We start from the raw sequence: 25,085 nt of genomic DNA on the forward strand, positions 1-25,085 counted from the left end.
TTTCTTTATTGAGGTGCTCCAAAAGTAAGAAACACATGTAAATGATTTCCAAAATATTGAATTTTCCATATTTCCTTTGATGCATGCTAAAAATGGTAATGTTTCCTTTTTTCAGTTTCCAGTGAGGAGAAGATATCTCCTATTTCTACACTCTCAAGGAAACAGTATGAATTAACACAACCTCTAAGAAGCATATATAATACTTCTTCAATTTATCAATTTTGTGAGCAACTCACTGAGTCTGTCATTTGCCATTTAACTTCAAGCATTTCTGATGTCACTGAAGAGGGTAGAGAAAAAAACAAAGACTGGGAAATCCAAAGTGCAGCATTTAACAAGATTATTTCAGTTCATTCTGAAATGTTTGAGAACAGGTCAATTTCTATTGGAGAACTTGCTTTAAGTATTTCTGAAATTATTATTGAAATTCTTTCTAATGGTGACATTATAAAAGCTGAAATTACACAGCAAATGGGTTCCATCAAAACAAAATACATATACTGTCCAGAGGTAGCTTCTCCTGACTTGGATGATTTCTTTCAGGATCTCTTAACAGGAGTGATTCATGTAATCTCCAAAGAAATAGGAATAAATCATCACTTTGAAAGTAATGGAAGAAACAACTCGCTTTCAATGCTTAGAAGCAATAGTGGGTCCTTTTGTAGCAAAACCAGTATAGTGGAAAGACAGATAAGTCCACGAGACTGGGAATCATCTACTCACAAAATTGATCAACTTGTTAAAAATAATAAATTAAGTTATCTGGCAAAAAAGTTAGACAGATTTGCTGGTAGCCTAAAAACTAATGAATCCAAAGAAGTAGTCAATAAGGTGTTCAATATTGTTGTAGATTTATTTTTGCCAGATGAATTTCCAGATGAGGCTATGGAATCAGGAAAACTACCAGGAACACTTTTCTCCTGCCCAAATAATCAACAAAGTAATTTTACACTTTCAAATAACCTAGGTCTTTCCCCAAAATCAGTTTTTCTTCTCAATGTTGTGTGTGAGAAACTTGTTAGAACACTTTTGGAAAAATGCACAAACACTGTCTTTGCTGATGATGGTTCTCTTTCGAGTGAAATATTGGCAGAAGAATGTCAGCTTTTAAAAATACTTCAAAGTGAAGATGATGGTGATTTTGATTATTGTAAGGGATTGATGGGCTGTGAACAACTTCAAGGAGATTACATGTCAGATCTTTTGGAAAATCTGGCAGACATGGATCAAGACTTAATGTCTTCAGATAGTATGCTTGCTAGTATTTCCCACAGCTTGGTTAAATCACTGATGGACAAACTATCTCACAGCTTACAACAAGCTCCTGAAAGTCCACCTTTTGCAAAAAAACATTTGAAATACAGAACAAGAGAAATACAGTCTACATTTTGCTCAAAAGCAAATGTACCAGAATTAGTAAAATTAAGACAAGATAAAAACTTTTTAGGATTCGTGAGTTATGACAGTAATTCTTTGACAGAAGATCTGAGTAATCCCAGTGTGACTAGTTCCAAATTACAAGCACCATTTGGCAAGCAACATACAGTAAAATCTTCTTTGTCACTTCTTAATAGACAAGAAACAAAGGAAATGGATAGAATAGCCGTTTCTAACAAAGTACTTCGAAGAGGTATGAACACCACAAGTGTTTATTCAGCCACATTTTTGGAGGAAATAATTTCAGAATTGTTTTGTCATCTCTCTATATCATTGTGGGAAAAAAATGCAAACATCACTGAGGCCCATCTCAATGAGATGAATATATTGTTTGTCAACAATATAGTGAATGAATTTAATAATTCTCAAATCACTGTTCTACGGAATGCTGAGGAAAGGCTATATTTTCCACCAATTGATAAAGAAACTCTTAGCAAGATTGTTAACTCAATTTATTGCAGTGTTGTAGAGCAATATGAATTGAATGTGACGTGTGGCAATAATCTGTTATATGGTGATAGTTCAATAACAAAACAAATAGCTGATAGCATATTGATAGAGATTTTAGACTACCAACTTCCATCTTGCCATAGAGGAAAACTTGTTCCTCATTTATATTACCCTCTCAAAGCTGAAATTATATTGCAGAAGCTTCAAAATAACTTGAGAAATTTTACTTTCCAGCCCAGGCCATCAAAAAGCTATAGCACCAGGTTGCCACACTCATTTTTAGAAGATGTCATCAGAAGACTTTTATCTCAGCTCAGTCTTCCATCCATCAATCCTTCCTGTTTGGAGACAAAAAACTTAATGAGTTCAGATTTTAATGAAATGTCCACATGTATAATAAATAAGGTTATGTCAGCCATTTCAAAACATAAAATCTGGTTCACTATCTATGATAATCAACATCTAGCTACAGGAGAAAACCTTGAAAAGATGGTGGATTCTATTTATAGTAGTATTTTACAAAGGTCTGGTTCTCTTATTTCTATACAGAAAAATATAGTCAGCAGAAGTCCAATTATGGTTGACCAAATAGCCAGTTTTATTATCCAGGAGACTATTGAAAACCATCTTCAGCCATTTTTAAGTGGAGAGGTTTGGCCTCGTTCAAAGACTCCACATGATGCTGTGTCTAATATGGTCAAACAGGTTCTCAATGAAGCTACAGGATCATATGGACCCCAGAAGCCATCACCTTTAGGTATTCGCCCAGACACACTTGTAGGGGAGATTGTTACCAGACTTTTATCAAAGATTTTTAGCCCAAAACCGAACACTGAAGTTGAACTGGAAAACATGACCCATAAAATAATAAACTCAGTGAATAATCATTTGGACAAAGCTAAAATTCCCATTCCATATGATAACAAAGAGCAGTCTTTCCCCACTACAGATACAGATATTGTGGATGAACTTGTCACCTCAGTTTATAGGAATGTTTTAAATCAGCATGGGCTAGACCCTGATATTGATAAAGAGTCAGATGATAGTACTATTTTTGTGGAAAACATTACCAATTTAATTGTGGCAGCCATTTCAAACTATCTTTTTCATACATTGTTTTCTGGTGATTTGTCAGCTTCTTCCTATTCTGTTTCAATGGCTGAGAATATTGTTCAAGATATCCTCAGTAACATCAGTAAATCTATCATGTCAAACCAGAGTTTACCTCCATATAATACTTTATTGCCATACACATTTTTAGAAGATATGATCCGAGTACTATTATCTAGATTCTTTCCTCCTACATCCAGCCTGGTTCCAAACAGAGAAACTCCAAAAGATAAATCAAGAATGAATTTTAATGAAATTGCTTCCAACCTAATCAGTGATATTAGGATGAAAATTTCCCAGCATGAAATTCGATTTTCAAAAGATGAAGAAGTAAAGTCTGTTTATTCAGAAGATGATGTGCAGCATCTTGTTGACTCAGTATTCAAAAATATTTTACAAAACTCTGATTCTCAAGCTTTAGTGCAGCAAAATATCACAAACAATAATGATGTTTTTATTGATAGAATAGCAGGTTTTATCATTAAATATATCTGTGAACAACATCTTCAGCCATTTGTGCATGGAAAGTCATTATCATCTTTATCAGATGAGTATTTTGATGATATCAGAGATCAATTACTTTACACTGGTGCTTATTCCTCAACTTTTGTGGAAGATGTAGTCTCTGGGGTTTTAGGCAAAATATTCCACAGAGTGGTAGGCATTGTACAAATGAAGTCAGTGAAAGATTCAGAAGATGAACTGTTTGATAAAGCTGAAAAACTCATCCATTTCATAGCAGAAGAATTCTCAAAAGCCCAAGTGAGCATTGTAGATAATGCTGAGGAACAATTGTGTTTGCCTCCAGTGGAGAGAGCTACAGTCAAAAACATTATCGACATGGTATATAGCAAAGTTTTAGAAGAATATGAAAGGGAAATTATGCCTGATAACGATTTCTTAAATGACATAAAGACATTGGCTGCAAGGGTAACTAAAATCATTCTGACTGAAACACTTCATTTCCAAATCCATTCGGATCTTATAGCAAATTTTCCTTTTAAGTCACATTCCAAACTCAATGAAAATGTCTTGGTAAATAGAGTTCAATATGACATTAGTAAATCAAGATTCCGGAGACAGGCTTCAACAATGTATACTACTATGTTATCTCATACTCACTTGGAAAAAATAGTCACTCAGCTTATGTCTCAGATTAGTCCATCAGCTTCCAGTGTAGAACATACAGATATTTCCCAATCAGACTTAAATAATACAGTCATAAAACTTATAAAGGAAATTATGTCAATAATTTCAAAACATGCAATATGTATTACTAAACATGGGGATAAAAAGCAAAGTATGATTTCAGAAAAAGATATACAGTCTATGGTTGAGTCCATATATGCTGATCTTTCTCATTCAAACCTATACCAATCTCTTGCAAAAGATCAAAAAGGTATAAGTAACATACCTGTTTCAAAAATAGCAAGTTTTATAATAAAAGAAATCTTTAACCATCATCTACAGTCATTTTTATCTGGAGATAAAACTTTCTTTTCAGCTTCAGCTGATCAAACTTATAAACAGAAAGCAATAGATCCTAAACAAAGAGAATTGTCCTTTGTTGTGAACTCAGCAGCCTTTTTGGAGGAAGTAATTTCTGAGCTTTTATGCAAAATTCTTTATGCATTCACACACAATGTCTTGGCTGCTGAAAACCCAGATGGAGCAAAAGCCAGAATTACTAACATTGTTACAACATTAGTAAAATCAATCATTCTAGAGTTCACCACATCAGAGATTTTAGTTGCAGATAACTTGGATGAAAATTTGTGTTTTTCAGAGCAGTATAAAGAAATGGTTCAAAAAACAGTCAATCCAATTTATGAAAAACTATTAGATGAATATAAATCTCTAATTCAAATATATAGGGCTATACAAAGTGATACTGCTTCTTTTGGAAGAAAAATATATCATTTACTATTGGAAGAAATTTATGATTATCAAGTACAGTCATTAGTTTCAGGAGAATTAGTGTCTTCTTCCTATTCTTCCCCTCAAGCTGACAACATCATCAGAAATGTGCTTAGTATCATAACGAAGGATAGCAGTGGCTTGCCATCATGTGTTACTGTGTTGCCTCATTCTCTTTTAAAAGATATGATTTGTAAGCTTCTAGTGCATATTGTCCCTTCAACTGATGCTGAAAATGAACTAAAAGATGAAGAGGTTATACCAGATGATAAGTCCGTGGACACAGCTTCAAAATTGACTGATGACATTATAAAAGAAATTTATGAACATGAGATTCGACTTGCCATAGCAGAAGAGAATTCAGAAAGTGTGCAATTAGAAGCTATTGAGAACTTCATTGACTCCATATGTAATAATATTTTGAAAAAATCTGAATTCCAAGCTGAAGTACAGAAAGGAGCAGATCAAAAAGGAGGTTCATTTCTCAGTAAGATAGCTAGCTTCATTATGAAGGAAATTATGGATCATCACTTACGACCATTTTTATATGGTGAAGAATCATCTTCCAGTGACTTATCTGGTAATGATTGTGCTTCTGTAATTGCTAAATCTGATAAGAAAAAGAAACGGCATTCTCTGTATTCAGCTACGTTTTTAGAAGATGTAATTGTTGACCTTGTTAACAAATTTTGTCCTTTCCCAACTATTACTGAAGATTCTAACAAAAAAATTCCAGAGTCAGATATTGTGGGGTTGGCTATCAAATTTGCAAACTCACTCATAGGCGAATTTAGGAAAAGTGAAGTTAAAGTTTTACCACATGCTGAAGAAATATTTTCTTTTCCACCAATTGATAAGGAGACAATTGATAATATATCTAATTTTGTATATGATGAGTTCATAGGTAAATATGGATCTAAGGATATTCAGAAAGGTGATAAAAGTAGCATTGTTATAGAAATGATTGCCTCGTTAGCCCAGAAGGCCATCTCTACATTCAAGATTCAACCACTATTCTCAGGAGAATGGTCTTCTACTTTCTTTTCATTTCTAAACCCAGACAACATTACCCAAAGGGTTCAAAACCTACCACAACAAACCTCTATGAAGATAACTAGATGCTTAAAAGATCAACCTACTTTACCAGAACAATCACACAAGGACAGTTCTCAAAGCTCAGATCAGAAAAATGTTACGGACATAGATGATAGAGTTGCAGTGAGCAGAAAGAGTGACATCCAAGATTCAATAATCAGCTCTATAAATGCCATTATGGACAGCAATCTGTTTAACCTAGTATCAGAGTCAGCTGCAGGTGTAGCAAATAAAAAGAAAGAGAATCAAAATAAACTGGGAATTCATACTAAAGAACATAGTGAGAATGTATCGAAAGTTACTATTCCATCCACCACTGTGAAAAGGAAGGAGGCTCAAGATCCATATGTAAATAAAAAACTTAAAGATAATGAAATTGAGAAGAAGAAAAAATCCACTGCAAAAAATGAGCAGCAAGGTGCTGGGGTGGACACACAATTTTCAGTTGCTACTGATAATAAAGAATATGATAAGTATGTACATAGGTCAGATTGTAAAATAGACAATGAAAAGAAGATTGACAGTACCAGGGGAAGTCCAATAGAAAAAGTTGACAAACACTTTCAGGCATCTCCTTTCAAGCCCAAGGCAAGAAGTATGGAGACTATAACAGACAAAACTTCAAAAATAATCCAAAAGCCAAGCAATAAAGAAACGAGAAACCCTTCAGCTCATATACATGTGGATGAAATACCATATTCAGGTTATGAATGTGTTCAAAATGTCATTGAAAATATTTATGAGAATGTTTTAGAAATATCATCTTCTCAAGAACCATTGGATTTATCAAAACCAAGATATAGAAAAAGCTCTCCAGGTGATAAAGCACTGAATATAGTTCAGGTGGTTGACAATGATTCTGCACAGTCTGTTAAAAAAGGTTTATCCCCTTCGATTAATGAAAAAGTCCTTGACAAAGAGAAAGAAAAGAAAGAAGGAGAAAAAGTTAAAGAAGGGGAAAAGGAAAAAGAAAATGAGAAAAAGAGAGAAAGAGAATGTGCAAGACAGAAAAATACTGAAATTAAACCTAGTAAACCTGACCATCCTCAGCACCTACCAAGAAATAAACCTGCAGTTTTTCCGGCTAACTTTTTAGAAGATGTTATCAGTGAAATTGTTAATATATTGGTTTTTTCTTCCTCACCCGAACCACAAATATGTGATAAATGTCTAAAAGCAAATGATGATCAAAATCAGGCTGAACTCTATGAAACCGCTATGAAACTCATTGATTCACTGTTAAAGGAGTTTTCAGATGCTAAAATTAAGGTGTTCAGGCCACATAAGGGAAATCAGTTTCTCCCACATGCTGATAAAATATCTTCAGATCCGACAGGACTTCCTAAGTGTAAAGAACCAACTACAGACAAAGCATCATCCAGTATTAAGGCTAAAAGTGTAGATAAAGTGTCACATATGCATAAAATGACTGAAGAAGCACGTTCAGATAAGTTACCTTCCGTAGAAAAAAGCCAGTCAATTGATAAAACATTAGTCAATAAAGTTGTTCACTCTTCTGTTTGCAATATTTTGAAGGAGAATAGATCTCAGGAATCTATTTGTAAGAAAATCAACAGTAACAGGGAAAATTTAGCAAGAAGTGTAACTAGTGCAGTGATAGATGAAATTTTTCAACATCATCTTAACTTGATATTTTGTGATGATGTTCCAAATTCAGCATGTTTTCCTCTAGAATCTAAGGAAGTTGTCAAAAAACTCCAAAAGGTGGTCCAAACAGCCAGCAAAGAATGTCAAACATCATCACCATATACCATAATGTTGCCTCATAGATTTTTAGAGGATGTGATTTCTGCTCTTCTATCAAAAATTTTCAATTTTCAATCAATATCCAACAGCAAAAACAAAGCAAAATCACCTGAGGGAAAAAAATCCACAGAACTGTATTTTCTTCAAATGAAGTTAGTAAATACAGTTGCAGAAGAAATCTCTAGAAATGAAAATATGGTTGTGAAATATGTAGAATCCTTACACCCCAATGATGATGAGATCATTCAATTAGTGGTTCAGTCTATTTATAATAATTTGTTGCCACAATTTGGAACAACAGAGGTCATACAAAATTGTGTAGCTAGTGGATGCAGACTCCTTTTAGAAACCATAGTTGATTTAGTTGTACGAGAAGCTGCTGGCAATCAGTTGCAGAACTATTTTTGTGGAGAGTTAACTCCACATCAGTGTGCAGAAGTTGATAGTACTGTTGAAAATATCCTTAAAGATATTATTCAAACTGCTTCACCTGAATCATCACAGGCTCATAAACTGTCTTATAATGTAATAGAAGAAATTGCTATAAAATTTTTATCTAAGTTATTTTCTGTGTTTCCAAAGGGAGGTAAAGAAATAACCAAATCTCTAGAAAATGAAATGCAAAATATAACATTAAAAATATTAAAATCATTCCAAGAATTTATCTCTAAAAGTAAGATTAAACTTGTATCATCAACTAAGGAATCACCTACTGTACCTTTAGCTGACAATGCATCTATTGAAAACATAGTTAATTCTGTTTATGACAATGTTTTAAAACACTCTGGCTCTCATACATCTGTTTTTAAAGATTTAATGGGTAAGAACAATGTCCTTTCTGATATAATAGGTTTCTTAATGGTGAAAGAAATTTCCAATTCTGAATTTCAACTGCAAGGAGGGGAAGAAGTATCAAGCTCAGAATTAGCTCTGGAAGCTGTACAAATTATGGAAAAAGTGGTCAAAATTATTGATGAACTTAAGTCCCAGGAAAAGTCTTCATCCAGAAAAGGTTCTGTGTTACATGCCAAGGTTTTAGAGGAAGCACTAGCCTTGTTTTTGGCTAAACTTTTAAGATTGCCAAGTGCATCAAGCAAAGACACAAACAACTTAACAAAGCCAGAGTTAAGTAAAATCGCATCTCAACTGACAAAAAATGTAACTGCTGAAATTTCCAAAAGTAATATTTCTCTTATAGCTGCTGATTCTGAAGAACAGTCTTTAGAACCAGAAAGCATGGAAATGATTTCTCAGGTTATTGATTCTGTTTATAGCAATGTATTTCAACAATCTGAAACTAATAAAGAATTTTATGACACCAAAGATACAAGCATAGTCTTTCCTAAGAATGTGGCTAGTTTGATTATTGATGGAGTTTCAAGTGTTTCATCAGAAAGCATTAACACAAAGAATTCAAACTCTCATTTCTGTGGAGAGCTGGATGTTAATAGAATTGTTGACAAGGCACAAAACCATGTTCTCAAAATTATGCCTGAGTTAGATAATGAAGAACCAGATGAAGAAAACTCTACAATTAAAATAGTTCCATATCTTGGGAAAAAACCAATCAAAATAGATCCAGAGATTGTTTCAGAACACTTAACAGTCCTTTCTGTAAAAACCCAACCTCTTGAGAAGCTTAAAATGGAATGTATAAGAAGAACTGGACATAGCATAGCAGAACTGAGAAGAGCATCAATAAGTGGGAAAAGTTACTCTTCTACAGAACCAATTGATTCAGAAAAGAGACAGAAAGAAAGACGAACCACACTGAGTAAGACAGGACGAATAGATATAAAACCCTTGGAGGTAAGTGTAAAGGCAGTGGTCAATGAGACATGGTGATTCTGATTTCTTTAGTCTGATAGTTAAATGGGAATGCATGTTTGTTGTTGTTGCCTAGCCTAAAAGGGAATTGGTTTCACCAGTTTGTCCACACAGTTATCTGGTTTACTAAGACTCATTTGATACCTTGACTCACTCTAAAGGTCTCAGGCAAGTTTTCCTAGAATAATTCACTTAAAATAGCTTTTTATCTTATAAAGAATGGGAATATAAAGACATGTCCTTAACAGTAGTACTACACTGATTGAAGGTACAATTGTCATTTGAAGAGTCAGAAGAAATATAGTCGTGTATAATTCTTTTAAGTCTTCATTATGGATATTTAACAGTATTCTAAAGGACAAGTTAGTGGAATGTCAGGATACCTGAAACCATCTAAAATAGTTTTGATTTTCAAATTTAAGTCTTCTAAATAGTGTTACTTTTCTTTTCACAACATTCTTCAGCAAACATACTGCTATTAGATTAAGCTTGTTCTTATGATTTCATTTAATTACATTGGCCCTTCACATTTGCCCTTATACAGTCAAGATGTACCCAGATATTTTCCTCTTCTATCCCTGCTGTAGACCCAACTGTCCTAATGTTGTTATTTTTAGGAAACTGTTCCCATTTCTGTGGATGTAGTTCTGCCCTGGAGCCTCATATTCATGCCTCAAATATATTAAGCTTAATGGGACTTCAAAACGTCAAAAATTATGTACTTGTTACAAGAAAACTATTAACGAATATAACAGAATTATTTTGCCAGTGGATATAGTTATACTAACCCATTGCACATTTCGCTTTTCATCAAAGCTCCTTGTATAGATAGTTATTCATTTATAAAAGAGCTGTGAGTGCTTAAGGTTGTAGTCTACGAACTGGATACTTAACAAAGATTTATAGAACCATGTTCCCTGGAACATAAACTCAGCACAGTTCTGCAACTCACTGAACTAAATCTCAAGGCTGATAAATGAATCAGTAGATCATTTGTGTTTTCAAAACCAAATGCTGAAACTATCATATCTGAGACTCTCTAATCTTTATCCTTTGGTTTTGGAATAGGTAATGGTCCCTTTTAGTTGTAAAATGTTCTTTTCCATCTGAATTCTCATCATTAATTTAGCACATACATAGTGACATTTAGTTATATATAAGTAATCACTTGGAAATAAAATGTGCATAAACAGACTATAGAATACCATTAGCTAAGATCAGTTTTTAATTATCTATAGAATTTTTTGTCACAAATCCTACTCTTAGCTCACAACTCTCTTAAGTAATAAAATCACAGAAAGCCATAAGTTACTGACTCTCTTAAGGAGTAAAACCACAGAAATCAATGTTTAAACCAAACTAATGCCTCTGTCCTTTTAAGAGAAAGAAAAGAAATTTGTATAAACTAACCAAACAAACAAAAAATACCCCAGTATCCCCAGGGACTTTAGTTAAGGTACATAAATTACAGATTTTATACACCAATCTGAGATGTATGTTGTCTATCTTACACAAAACAACAAAGAAACAAAAGAAGAACAGTAGATCAACTCAGATAGTACAGACAATTTTTGGTTCTGCCTCAGAGATTAATTCTTTGTTTTGAGATACAAGTTCTGAACTCACCAGACATATGATTTTAAAATAACATTCAGTAGCAAATACCAAAACTATAAAGAATGATTTGGAATATTTTTTTAACCCACTCTTTTCCTCCACCACAAAGGATAATTGATTATTTTTCATTTCTTAAAGAGTTGCTTCTAATTGTTTGTTTTTATAGAAAATATTCCTTTAAGGCATCATAATCTGAAAAGCTGGCTTGCAATATTACAAAGGAAGGTTGGGTTCAAGATTATTAATTTAGAGATTCTATGGCCTGGTCAAAGGCCACAAAATGGATGTAATTTGTTTATTTAATTATAATTATATTTTTTATCTGTCTTTAACATTGAAAATAGAACTTAAGATTTGACTAGGAAGGAGAAAAATAATGAAGATTTATATTTTGAATAATCTTTTGGAAAATATGTCCAAAGGATCAAGAGTGGAGGAGTGAAAAGCGAAAATTCAAAGCTCATAATTTTGGCTACTCATTATTTCTATGAGTGAAGATCAAGCAATATCTTGCCTTTTTTTCAGTATCTGTATTTAGATTTTCTAGGATTTCCTACCTAGGATTTAAAAATAAGTTGTTATATCTTCTTCTGTCACAAAACTTTCAAGAGAAATAAGAAAAATTGAAAGTAATAAAATTATTTTGCAACAAAATATAACATTTAAGCAACAACTCATGTTAGACATGCCTTATGGAATGTTATAATAGTTTAATATAATCTCAATGTAAAAGAAATGATAGACACCAATAAATATTTCTTATTATTTTTATTTGTTTCTTATTTTTAAAATACTGCTAATACACTAGTAAGTGGCATTAGAAGGTATTACTCAAATTGAAGCTAGAAATTATAAGAAAAGAGCAATATCACAATAGTACCACAGGAAATGTGATTGAGATTTGTTTCTAATATATGTTGTACCTTTAATTTCAGGCTGTTTGCAGACATTCATTTCAGAATATAAAAAAGCCTGATATCACTACAGTAGAGCTTTTAAAAGATGTTCAAACCTCAAAAGATCTGATCATTCGGTTAGTAGCTCATGATATTAATCAAGAACATCCAGGAAATAATGTAGCCGAGGAAGTAATTTCTGATGAAGATGAAATTGTTTTAGGTGAGGTTGCTGTTCAAAGAAGCTTAGGAGAACTATCTGAAGATCAAGAGAAAGAATTTGGGATGACAGTAGAAAGCAAAGTTGCTTCTTCCGAGACAATAATAAGTGCAAGCAACCTGAAAAAAATCTTATCAATAAGCAAATGTTGTCAGACTACAAATGGTGTGAATACTGAAAGTATTGAAACAACCTCAAATCTGATACTAGAATCTCATGACACACAAGTTCAAAGAACTGCTGCTGAGATTGGCATGCCCTTTTTAAAAACCTTGACTGAAACAGACTCTCCTCCACAGAAAAAGACACAACATAAGGTAAGTGAGAAACATGACTATCAGTGAATAGAAAGGATAGGGAACTTCACAAACTCTGTCCAAGAATGTACCTTAAGTAGAAAGAATACTAAAATGACCTCATTATTCTTCTAAATCTATAGATATTTAAAGTATAGGGAGAATTAATATAGAACTCAGAAACTGAACTGAGGAACAAACAGATAATGGAAAGAAATCTAAATTAATTAGAAGCTCAAGGGAAACAGAAAATAGAAACTAGTTAAGAGAAATGCAAGCTAATTATTTAAACAATAGATTCCAGTCCTTTTGTATTTGAACTGATAATCACTTATTGAACATCTTTTGTGGAGGGTGATTGTTGTAGAGGAAGTTGAAATGATCCATAGAAATTCAGAATCCCAACTAGTATGAATGATGCCTTAGGTTCTATGCCCAGCACTAACACCTGCCCCCAAATAAAAGAAAATCAGATTGTCTGAGTTTGTATATTGACCATCACTTAATAACTGTCTAACCTTTAGACAAAGTACATATGAACTTCTTAAATAATCTTTAGCCCATTTTCCAGAATTTAATGAGTTAATCAATGTATTTTGAATATCTGTCACCTTTACAATCAGACATTAATTTCACTATCATCATGGCGAACATTTCATGTTATTCTTTCCAAATCCTCAAATGATAATCTGGCCTAAATGACCTTTTGGGTTTGGCCCTGTCCAAAAATTTCTGCTATTTTTGTTTTTTGGAGAATATATAATTTAGGATTCCCTGATGAGACAATTCTCTTGATTAGGCATTTGATGCGATTGATGTCCCTGGTTAACACAAAAACTGAGGTTAACCAGAGAAAATGAAGATACAACTTCAGTCAATTCAGAAGCCCATGATTTCCCCACAGATAGATCAGAGTATATTTAAAGATGATTGACCTCACAAGTTTCTGAATTGTCCAGAGTTATATCTGAATTCTTTTACGTAAAATATGGCTAAAATGTTTTTATAGTTTAGAAATAGAAAATTATATCCTTCAAACACTTTACCTGGTTTATGCTTAAAATCTATTCAAAAACCAATATAATAATTTAGAACATCTCTCTGAGCCATTTTAAAAGAATTATACTGGAAGAGACATTTTAACTAGAGTGATAGAGTTCACCAATCTTTTTAGTAATTCCAAAACTTTTTTCACTTAAGTGTAGGTTAGACTGCAAAAATGCCAATAAGATGAAAAAGTGCATATCAAACTCTTATTTGTAACACCTTATTTGCAATTTTACAGAAAGAAGAAAAGACTCTAGTTACTGAACCAGCACATTACTTCATACACAGAATTATGAGTACATCTTCATATAATCAAGATCTCATTTCAAATACAAGGTACATGAAATTAAAACAATATGGAGTATCATCACAAAATGTCAATTACATCAGACAGGTATTTGCCAATGTGTTATGGTATTGTTTAACCTGAGAGATAGGTATTGGGTCAGCAATAGAATATGGAGCATCATCACAAAAGGGTTTTTGTTCAACTCTGGTAATTAAGCTAAATTTCCTAGTATATTGTGCTGCCTGTAAGAACAATCAAAAGAGGAGAGGGAAGAATGTAAGTGGGAAGCTTCGGAGATGAATTCTAGAACTCAACAAATTTTGATGTGTCTTTTAAAACTGGATATCATTTACATGACAAAAAGACAAATCCAAATTTGGATTGCATAGGAACAAAGTATATGAGTTAAAGCAGTTACAGAGTACAGAGAGAAACAAAGTTCATTGTAGGCTTAAAATCGGATTAGTAACTCTACTAATAATTCTTAAAATTATTGTTAAAACGTTGTTAAGTTTATTGTTGTTATATTTATAACCACAAAGAGGTGTTATTTTCTGTCTGCAGAGAAGAATTGGGTATACAGAGAAAACTATCTGTTTACATGCATAATTAGTAATTCATGCACCTTTTATTATTTGTATATGTGAAGTAGAGAAGGAGCACAGATAATACTAAGTAAAAAGCAATTTAGAGTAAGATGGTCCCAAAAGAATTCTCAGGCTATGGGAACAAAATAAATAAATAAATAAACAACCATAAACAGACTAAAACAAGTTTTTAAGAACTCTGTAAACCAGTCAAATATCTGCAGCAAACAAATGAAAGGAAAAACCACCCTGAAAATAGAGAAGAACAGTTCTATGGATTTTTTCTTACTTTTACCCAACCTCCTCCCATCATGGGAGCAGAGTCCAGTTACATTTTTTCCCTCAGAGGAAATTTGTTTTCAATGTTTTGTTTTCTTATTTGCTTTAAATGTTTTGACCTGTCTATAGACTTCCTGAGAAAATTATTTTAGAAGGTCTGATAGACAAAGGTGGAGTATTTTTTGGATCTAGGCCTAGAATCTATGTAATATACCATTTTAACAGAATAAAGGAGCAACAAACATATATGCCTATCTTAATTGAGGCATAAGAAAAATCTTGAAAAAACTGAACATCTTTTCATGAGAATGGCACCCAACAAACTAGTATTAGAAAGAAATCATCTCAAGAGCACTAAGGCTGTATGTGAAAAAATCTACAGCTAATTTTGTCCTCACTGGGGGTAACAATGGAGATTTTTATTCCAAGAACAGGAATAACAAAAGCACACCTATCTTTGCCATTTCAACATAGTACATGAAGACACATGCAGAGAAATTAGGCAAGAAAAAGAAATAAAAGGTATTCAAATAGGAAAAATAAGAGTAAAATGACCTGTTTCCAGATGATAAGATTTTATATATAGAAAACCCTAAAGAATCTCCCCAAATCATATTGGAACTCATAAACGAATTCAACAAAATTGCAATCTGTGAAGTTAATACTAAAAATGGTTGTTTTTCTATACATAGACAATGAACAATCCAAAAAGAAAATTAAGGAAAAATTGAATTTACACTAGCATTAAACAAAAAAAAAAAAACAACTTAGGAATAAACTTAAACAAGGAAGAGAAAGATGTACACCAAAAACTCTATGATATTCTTGTAATAAATCAAATAGGACACAGATAAGTTGGAAAATATCCCATGCTCGTGGATTGAAATAACAATATAATTAATATGTCAGTACTACTCAGAGTGATCTACAAGTTTAAAAGAATTATTATCAAAATACCAGTTTTTTCAGAAATAGAAAACTTTAAAGTTCACTGAAAGCTTAAGAGAACATTAACAGCCAAAATAATCTTGAAAAAGAACATTGCTTTTTTCTCACTTCCTAATTTCAAAACTTACTGAAAAGCCACAGTTATCAAGCAGTTCAGTACTAACGTAAAGATGGACATAAAGAGCAATGGAATATAAACCTCAGAAATAAATCATTGAATGTACAGTCAAATAATTTTGACAAGGATGTCGATACCATTTGATGGGGAATAAGTATACTTTTCAAAAAATGATACTAGGAAAATTACCAATATGCAAAGCAAACAAACAACAACAAAAAAGAATTAGTTACACCATTACTTTATATCATATAAAAAGACTCAATGTTGTTTATAGATTCAAACATAAGAACCAAAACTATAAAACTTTTATAAAAGGCCATAGAAGAAAAGTTTTATGACATTAAATTTGATAATAATTTTATATGACATGAAAAGCACAGACAAGAAAAAAAATAATAAATTGTATTTCATCAAAATTGAAAATTTTTCATGCTTGAAATGACATATCAATGGAGTGAAAATTCAACACAAGGAACTGCAGACATTATGTTATGAACATGTCAGTCACAAAAGGACAAATATTGCATGATTCTAACTATATAAGGGCCTTGGACTAGTCAAATTCATAGACTCAGAAAGTAGAATAGTGGTTTCTGTGTGATGATGAGAGAGGAGAACTAGGTTGTTTAGCAGGTATAGAGTTTCAGGTTGGGAAGATGAAAATGTTCTGGAGATACATGGTAGTGATGGTGGAATAAAAATGTAAATGCACTTAATACTGCAAAACTGTGCACTTAATATGTAATGAAACAGTTCTAATAAAGAGAACTTAAAAATTTTTAAGCTGATAAATCTTATGTATATTTAATCATACCTTTAAAGGTGATATAAAGTCTATTTAGAAAACATTTTCTTTCATTTTGGAATTTAAGCAATTATACTACTACACATTTGTTCCCACATGAAGAATGAATGATGGCTATTTTGCTTAACCAGTTATTTTTTCATTTATTAAATATCCAAATAAAAATGATGATTTTTTCTTATTTTAGTGAAGGAGAAGATTATAACCCATATCCAAGTGCTAAAGTATTACAAGGTTTGAGATTTTCCTTATTGTTTAAAATGAAACTATTTTTTCAGTTTGATAAATTAGTTGTTCGATATTTCAGTAATTATTTAGGTATCAAATTTGAAGTTAATATTGTTTTTCTTCCTTTGAGCATTTCTACTTTTGGAAAGTGATCCAAAGTGATGTATTTTTACATCACTCACATGTTAAAATGAACCAAAATACTTTGTCTTATCTGAATTGCTATTAATATTTCATTAATAATTTTGGTATAAAGTATATGATGTGATTTGTGAATTCACATTCATTGTGGTCCTGTGAGAGAGTAAAAGAATGTATTGTCACACCAGTTGATATCTGAGCAAGAACCCATAATACTTGGATGTAAAGCACAACCTTAGTTGTGCTTCCTTTGTGTCATAGTTTAGTCCAACTGAAATGTATAAAAGGCCTTTTAAAGCTAAACTTATTTGCTTATGTTAAAATCTGAATAGTATGGACCTTCTTTTCTTTTTTTTTTCTTTTTTTTTTGAATTGATTTGTGTATACCTCTTAGGACCTTTTTTAGAAACTTTTCATTCTCTATTTGTTCACACCTAAGAGAATAAATTTAATTCTAACAATGACAGTGTACAGAGAAGGTAGAGTAACATGTTTACTGTAGAATAGCCTTTAAATTCAAACTACGTGTTTATCACCACCATGCAAACCACTCAAGAGAAAATTTGAAAGTGGGAATAATTTTCATTAAGATAATCCATAACACAGCAGTAGTCATTCCTGGATTCCATGAACATACCCTAACCTATAGGTATCAGAGTAACCACTGACATGTTTTCTGCACTTTGGAATCATAAGCTTTTAGTTGCAAACAGAAACTGTCTAATTCAATCCTTTTCAAAAACACAGTCCTATCTTGACCTCAACTTCTGCCCTTAAGTTCCGTACATTTGTTTTGTTTGTTGCTGTGATCAAGCTTAAGTTCTTAAATAATTCAAAATACCGTGACTGTCCAAGCTACTCATTTATCTATTCATTAATTCAAAGTTACCAAAAATTTATTTATCTATATGTTCATTCACTCTTCACTGAACATCTCCTTTTTGTTATGACTTCATGTGTTAACAAGACTCACAAAGTCCTTGCTCTTGTGGAATTTACATTTTAACTTGGCGTGAGGAGTTGAAGAGTAAGGACATAAGATAATTCCAGACATTAAAAGTACTTTCCATCTGTGACAAAATCACAAGTCATTACAATGGCTTACAAATCGTCAGCTGAGCACTACCCTAACCTCCAATTACCTTTATAACCTCTGTTAGACTCACTGAACTTTCTGTTCCTTGGCCCTTTCAGAAATATAGGGTCTTTGCATTTGCAAATACTTCTGTAGGGTTCTTTCTCCTATATCTGTATTGCTTTTTACAGGCCATAAAAATTTGCTCAAATGTCACATTCTCTATTTCGCTCTGAACACACTCTGAAACTGCAATCCATTTCTTTCATGGCCCTACCTTTCCCACCTCATTGCTTTCCTTTTCCCCAGCATTGGCAAACTGTATATTTTAGTTACTGTCTTTCTCTAAAATGTAAGTTTCATGAAGGTGGAGATTTATGTCTGCTCACATTTTGTGAGCAAACCCAAAGCAGTATGTTGGCATATAGTTATAGTAGAGGGGAGCAATTAGTGAGATAGTAGAAACTATAGGATGAGCTAATGGTATACGAGGGAGAATGTAAATGTTTTGATTATACTTAGATTGAGGTATCCATTTGCTACTCAAGTTGAGATGTCACATAAGCAATTGGATGTAAAATCTATAGAGTTCAATAAAGAGATCAGGCTGGATCATATATATCCCTACATTCATAGAATCCACAAAAGCATCTCAAATAAATTAAATCTAAATACTTGGGCCACTTAAATATGAGGAGTTTTTCTGCATGTCTTCATCAAAAGAACTTTCTAGCTTATGTACGAGTTCTGATACCTATATAGCTTAGAAATTTAAAACTTATTTGCAATGATGGCCCTGGCATTAAACCCAAATAAACTCAGTCACTGTATAGTCAGGTTTACTTATGTGCAATATAAAGTTGATTAAGACACTTTAAGAATATTGATAAGCAATCATAAAATTTTACCAATTTTTGGCAAATAATTTAAGTTTTCTCTTTCATAATTCAGTTAATTGGGATTTTACTTTTCACTTATAGAATATTCAGTGGACTGAAGAGTAACTGTTGACTCTTGATGATTGCATGTGTATAGACTTCATAGTTTTTGCATGTTTTTCCTTGTGTTCCCCCGTAAGATGGGAATTTCACTTCTATTCTCTATATGAGAAAACTAAGTTAAAGAAGTTATATGCAATTTGCCAGAGTTCTCATAGCCCTAGGGAGTGAAGCTGAGACTCAGGGGGCAGGCTTTTTGACCCCTTTGCATGTTAGCTGCTTCCCTAGTACGGGGTCTTTGTAAAACTTCTCTTGTAGTGATATTTATATCAGCATTTTACTTTTTATTTCAAGTATCTTCTTTTAATTAATTATGCATGAAGAGAGTTAGAGTTGGAAGGGCCTTTAGGAATCTTCTGCAGAGTAATCCCTCATCACCTGATAAACAGGATCATAAAGACAGAATGATTTTGAATATGTAACATGGAGTGTGGTGTTGGGTTCTTTGATGAATTTGAAGATTAAAATCCACAAACGCAAGGATAAGAGCAAAGTAACGGGACATATTAGAGTAATAGAAAGAAAGAAGATCTCCCAAAGAGGAAGGGATCCCAAGAGAGGGATACCAAAGAGTGGCTAGAGTCTAGCAGTTTATATAGATCTATAGGTTTAAGGAAGTCAGCCCCCTGCCCAATCCCTGGTAAGGCATTCAGTGTATTCATGTAGGTTTTAGTCCAATCAGAATATTGATCAGGTATTTTTCCTTCTTTGGAGAGGCATAGACCCCCCCAGTCACATAGGTCTTGATTTAAAAGCAGCCTTTTTGTAGGTTTCTTAGCAACTATTTGCAGGTGCTATTTGTTCTCTACTATCCAGGAAGTTACCCAGGAGCCCATCTTCCTATCCTTCCAGGCTTATCTCTTCCTCCTGAGTTATACATCATGCCTCTTTTAGTACATCACACTTCATCTGTCATAATCCCTAAGACATACCTCAACATTCAAGAACTCTCACCTGTTTCAGCATTGAGCTCATTGTCTATGTACTTAAAAATCATAATTTTATATGCTAAATTATATAATTTTGATGAAAAAAAATGTAATAACATGTTTGTGTCAACAAATACATAAGCCTCAGGGGAAAAAAAAATGTCTGTTTTTCTTTGTTTCCCCCTCCTATAGCAAGTTCTCAGGAACAAAAGCCAGAGAATTCAAGCAGCATTAAGGTAAATGTTTTTCATTAGCCTATAATTGGTGCACAATAGGGTCCAGTTAAGTATAGCCCAGTTTTAAAAGTCCAGACACTGTGTGGTATGATATGGGAAACTTCAGGAAGCATTCCGGTATTCACAAATTGTCCCCTGTGGCTGAGACCTGTCCCTAGCATCTGAAAATCTCTTAATGAAAATCTTCACCCCCTAGGGTTAAATCATCATTCCTTGTTTAGGTGCAAGATAAAGCCACTGGCTCTCTCTAGCACCTAAATTCTTTTCCACTGATTAGCTCTGTTACTTCCATCTCTAGAGAGAAACCTAGAGGAAGTAAGTCATATAACTCTGGCTAGAGTGGGTAGACCCCACGACTTGGTGGAGGTAGGGAGAAAGGAGCACTTTCAAAGATGGAGGGGCAAAGACTTGCAGGAGGCAAGTGCTTATTCCACCTACTTCTCTGTATTCCCAAGGACAGATTCTATGTAGACAACATCAGCCCCAGTGCAGTCCAGGGAATTTCCTCTTCCTAAATCCTCCTTGTTTCTAATAAGGAATAAAGAAACAGATTCTATTTTCTTTCTTTTTTACTCACCTTGTTTTCTTCCTGGATGAATTTAATTAGCTTTGATGTAGGTCCCCTACCTCCATAAATGCACAATTTGTCAATTTTCTAGTCACTTCTCAGTATCAAAAGATGGCACACTTTTCAGAAACAATTATTAAAATCTTATAACTAATACTTAAGTTTCCAAACATACTATATTAGTTCCCAGTCATCCTAATTTTTATTTATGAATAGAAACATCTATAAAAAAAAATCTTAGACTTTACTTAGGCCACACTTTCTAAAACTGAGACTCTAATCTGAGAATTTATTGACACTTCTTGTGCCAAATCTGAATTTCTAACTAACCTGAACCCTTTCCACTTTGTTCTTTCTCTCATTTTCTACTTTTTCCACAGTAAAACTTGATTAAGTAGTTTTCTAGTCCAATTCCAGCTAACGTGGAATAAGCACAGTTCACTGTATCTCTCATTGAGTTCAACTAAAAACCCTAAACAAGTACTGAGGACCTGAAAATAAATGATAGCAGGCATTTGGGCCAGGAAGTAAAACTCAAAGAAAAACCAATATCATTGTGAGTTTCTTGGCCTTTTTCTTCCTTCATTTTCTTGTTTAGAATTGGAGCAGTTCAAACCTGGAATTTCACAGAGGGATTAGGTAGAATAAAGTTTTAAGCAAAGTCATTGCCTTCTGACCTGAGTTAGAGGATAAATACCTGTAGAGACTGTGTGTGGGGTAGGGGGACTCTGCTTTATTTTCCACTCCCCTTTTCCTTTGGACTTGGGTTGACTTAAGTTTCAGTTTTAAAGCTGCATGTCAGCAGTAGAAGAGGCTGCTGAAACGCAACCTAAAATTCTGAAAGAAAATTTTTCTCTCATGCCAAAGATATTAGGGCCCTCAGGAGAATGAAGAATATTGCATAAACCTGTTATTTTTGCCTCTGCTTTCTCTTTTTACTTCACCATGGTGGTAGAACAGAGTCTTAGGAAATGAGATAGCACATACAGGGAGGTTAGCAGCACAATGTTCTAGCCATAGAACTCGAAAAGGGGAGGCTAAGCAGCAGAAACTCTGAGGCAAGCGATAGAAAGGAGGGACACTGAAAAAGGGAACCCCTAAAAATATCGTCTCCCCTGAGTTATACACAGATAGAAATGACTTGAAATTACATAGAAAAAAAAGCTTTGAAAACTTGAACTGATGTCTTTATAGTGGTTCACATGCTGTCCTTTTGGGATAAATGCTGCTCGTGCATTCAAAGAAATTGCTCAGGTCTGTAGAACAAAGCAAGTATCCGAGCCATGATCCCAGCTAATAGGTAAACACAGTCACTTGATTGCTACAGACGCAATGACTAAGATTTCCATAAAAGGTAATTAAGAGTTGGGAAATGAGCATTCTTTTCTTTCTCCTCTATTATTTTATCTTTTCTCTAAAAAAGATTTGTAACTTACTGCAATTAACCCGAAGGAGGAAATAGGAAGATGGAGCTGACATTTTTCATTATTTAATATGGCCGAGCCTTGAGTATCATGTAGTGGTACCCAAAGTCTACATTCATAATAAAGAATAATCCTAGGAATCATCACTGGCAAAAATTATGAACCTAACTTTCAGAGAACAATGGCTTTAGGGTGCAGAGTACAGATTTTATTTACATAAGATGACATAATAGTTGTGCTGTATCCTTTGTCCAAAGAAGAGTAGGATAATATGTCAATTTGCCTTGGCAGTTTATCAACATCTTTGAAGGATCAAAGAATTCTGCTGGTAAAGCATATCCCTCAAAGGAAGTCATTGCAGGTACAAAATATACTATCATTTTAACAACTAAATAAAGTTCTCAATTACATCATCTTGAATTTAGAGTTTTTCATCATTTATACTCTTGGAAGTAATGGCCCTTCTCTCTGTGTTAGCAATTTAGAATAGAAATATTTATGTAAATGGTAAAATGATATATAAATTGAGAGTGGCCTTTCCATTCTCTATTAGATATAGTTATATAACTGATTTATTTAATTTAAAGCTTATTGGGCAGTCATTTTTCTTTAAATTCACACCCAAAGGTCAATAGACAGTGCAACTAACATTTATTCATATTTTATTAGAGAGGGAAAATGAGAATATATAAGGAAGAATATTACAGTAGGTTCTCCAAGGTCACTACATGGCTAGTAAACTGTAGAACTGTGATGCAAACACAAATCTGCTTTGATTTCAAATCCAAAGCTCATTTAGCATCATCATAGTTCATATACTCAGCAAAGTAGTAATGTAAGCAAAGCAGTAGGTTGAATAAGAGTCTGTGACTCACTGGAGACAGCATACTTCCTCTGAAGACCAGAGCTTCAATCACTGCCAGATTTTCTATTTCAGGTCTTACCGCTTCTCAAGCATAACATGAAAGTTTTATATTTTTTAAAAATCCTGATTTTTAAATATAATATACTGCAATAAAGAAATTATGGATTCTTGGTGCCATGGGTATTTTCATATCCTATCATGAAGATCAGAAAAGCACATTAATGCTTCTTTTTCCTCCTATATATGAAATAATAGTTTTGTTAAACAGAAATATGATATTCTCTAAGAGAACCATGTGCTGAATAAATGGTACAAAATAAATGAATCCAAATAAAACTTAATTGCATATACAGTCCTCTCTTACCTGAGTCAAAATATTACTGGGGACCTGTCAGCAAAAAATTTACCCAACATGGGTGAGAAATCATAGCATTTTTAATGCACTTCTGCTTTCAATTGACCATTCTGAAATAGATACTCTCAATGTAGAGCCAAAATTTATTTTCCAATTCTGCTTTTTGGGCAGTTTCAGTGAGTTTTTTTTTTTTTCCTGGAGAAAAAGAGAGGGGCTTTCCACACCTGACTGGAGATGCCTCAAGGTGAGGTATGCCTAATGAGGCCAAGAGAGTCAGGGAGCCTGGATCCTACTCCCAGCTTTGAACAATTTTACTCATATGATCTTAGGCAAGATATGTGACCTTGTCAAGTTTCAATGTCCAAAAATAGAAGGTCTCTTTCTCCCTGTAACTTCATAGGAGTGTCACAAGGGTCAAGTAAAAACAATCCTTGCCGATGTTCTTTAAATTCTAGAAATTATTTTGTAAATATCAACTTCAGAATTCTAGAACACCATTGCCCTAATATAACTGCATCAAATAAAATATTTAATAAACATCCATATTGTATTTATTTATTATTTGTTTGTTTGTTTGTTTTTGTCCACAGAAACTCTGAAGTCCAGTATTCCCAAACAAGGATCTAAAATGCTGGCAAAGTTATCTTCAGCTCTGTCAAAGGTGTTCTCCCGGTCTAACAGCAATATTCCCAAATCTTCCTCACCACCTCACCAGGATGAACACTGAATCTTCCATACACTTCATATGCTTACTTCCCTTAGAAAATAAAATGACTTTAAAACATAGCATGGCGCCCTATGATTCCTAAAAAATGAAAATAAGCAAAAGAAAATACAAAAGACCTGGGTAAAAGAATGAGTTGATAAATACTTACTTTTCAAAAATTTTAACTGTTATGTAGAAACATTAAAATCACACCACTTATTAAATGAATAACATGATATTTAAGCACATGTATATAATGTGTAATGTTTAAATCATTTTAAGCATATATATTTCTCAAATATGTCATTTGTAATTTCTTAATGGTTAAATTTAATACTTTCTTCTAGCTTTTAAATATGTACAGTACATTATTGTTATATATTCTCACCCTATTTTACCACTACAATATAATCCAGCAATCCCAGTACTGGATGTTATAAATGTTTTGGGTAAGCATTTTGTTATAAAATCTTAAACAATATTATTACCTGTATACAGTAAATAAATAAAATTATAATTAGTAAAACAGACAACACACAGGACCCACCAGAAATAAATTTGGATTTTTCCTGTTAAATTTTTATAAGATGTGTTTCACCAAGATGGCTATCAAATCAACATGAAAAACAAGCTGAATTATAGACAGTTATGAAACAGATTGTTCCACTGTCAAAGGCATATTAAGATGCTAAAATAAAAGTACTTATACCAGACAAATCTGATTTTATCAGCTGCCGATAAAGTTTCATTAGTTCTTAAATACCTCCAAGGCAAAATAATTCAACTTTAGACAAAGTGCCATCTGGAAATTATTTAACTGTGGATAAAATAACATATATGCATAAAATGGCA

The 25,085-nt window shown here is 33.1% G+C and overlaps 1 protein-coding gene across 1 annotated transcript in view; it reads left to right on the forward strand.

Moving 5' to 3' along the window:
• Fsip2 (fibrous sheath interacting protein 2) overlaps window positions 1-24,254 on the forward strand; it is a 75,223-nt gene extending 50,969 nt beyond the window's left edge. The window contains exons 16-22 of the mRNA XM_015480962.1: window positions 116-9,585; window positions 12,156-12,653; window positions 13,918-14,015; window positions 16,896-16,942; window positions 20,272-20,315; window positions 22,599-22,668; window positions 24,118-24,254. Of these exons, the coding sequence (XP_015336448.1) occupies window positions 116-9,585; window positions 12,156-12,653; window positions 13,918-14,015; window positions 16,896-16,942; window positions 20,272-20,315; window positions 22,599-22,668; window positions 24,118-24,254 (10,364 nt within the window). The remainder of the gene's footprint in view (window positions 1-115; window positions 9,586-12,155; window positions 12,654-13,917; window positions 14,016-16,895; window positions 16,943-20,271; window positions 20,316-22,598; window positions 22,669-24,117) is intronic.
• Window positions 24,255-25,085: the final 831 nt, after the last annotated feature.

This window comes from Marmota marmota, unplaced genomic scaffold (genome assembly GCF_001458135.2).
Source record: "Marmota marmota marmota unplaced genomic scaffold, marMar, whole genome shotgun sequence".
NCBI lineage: Eukaryota > Metazoa > Chordata > Mammalia > Rodentia > Sciuridae > Marmota > Marmota marmota.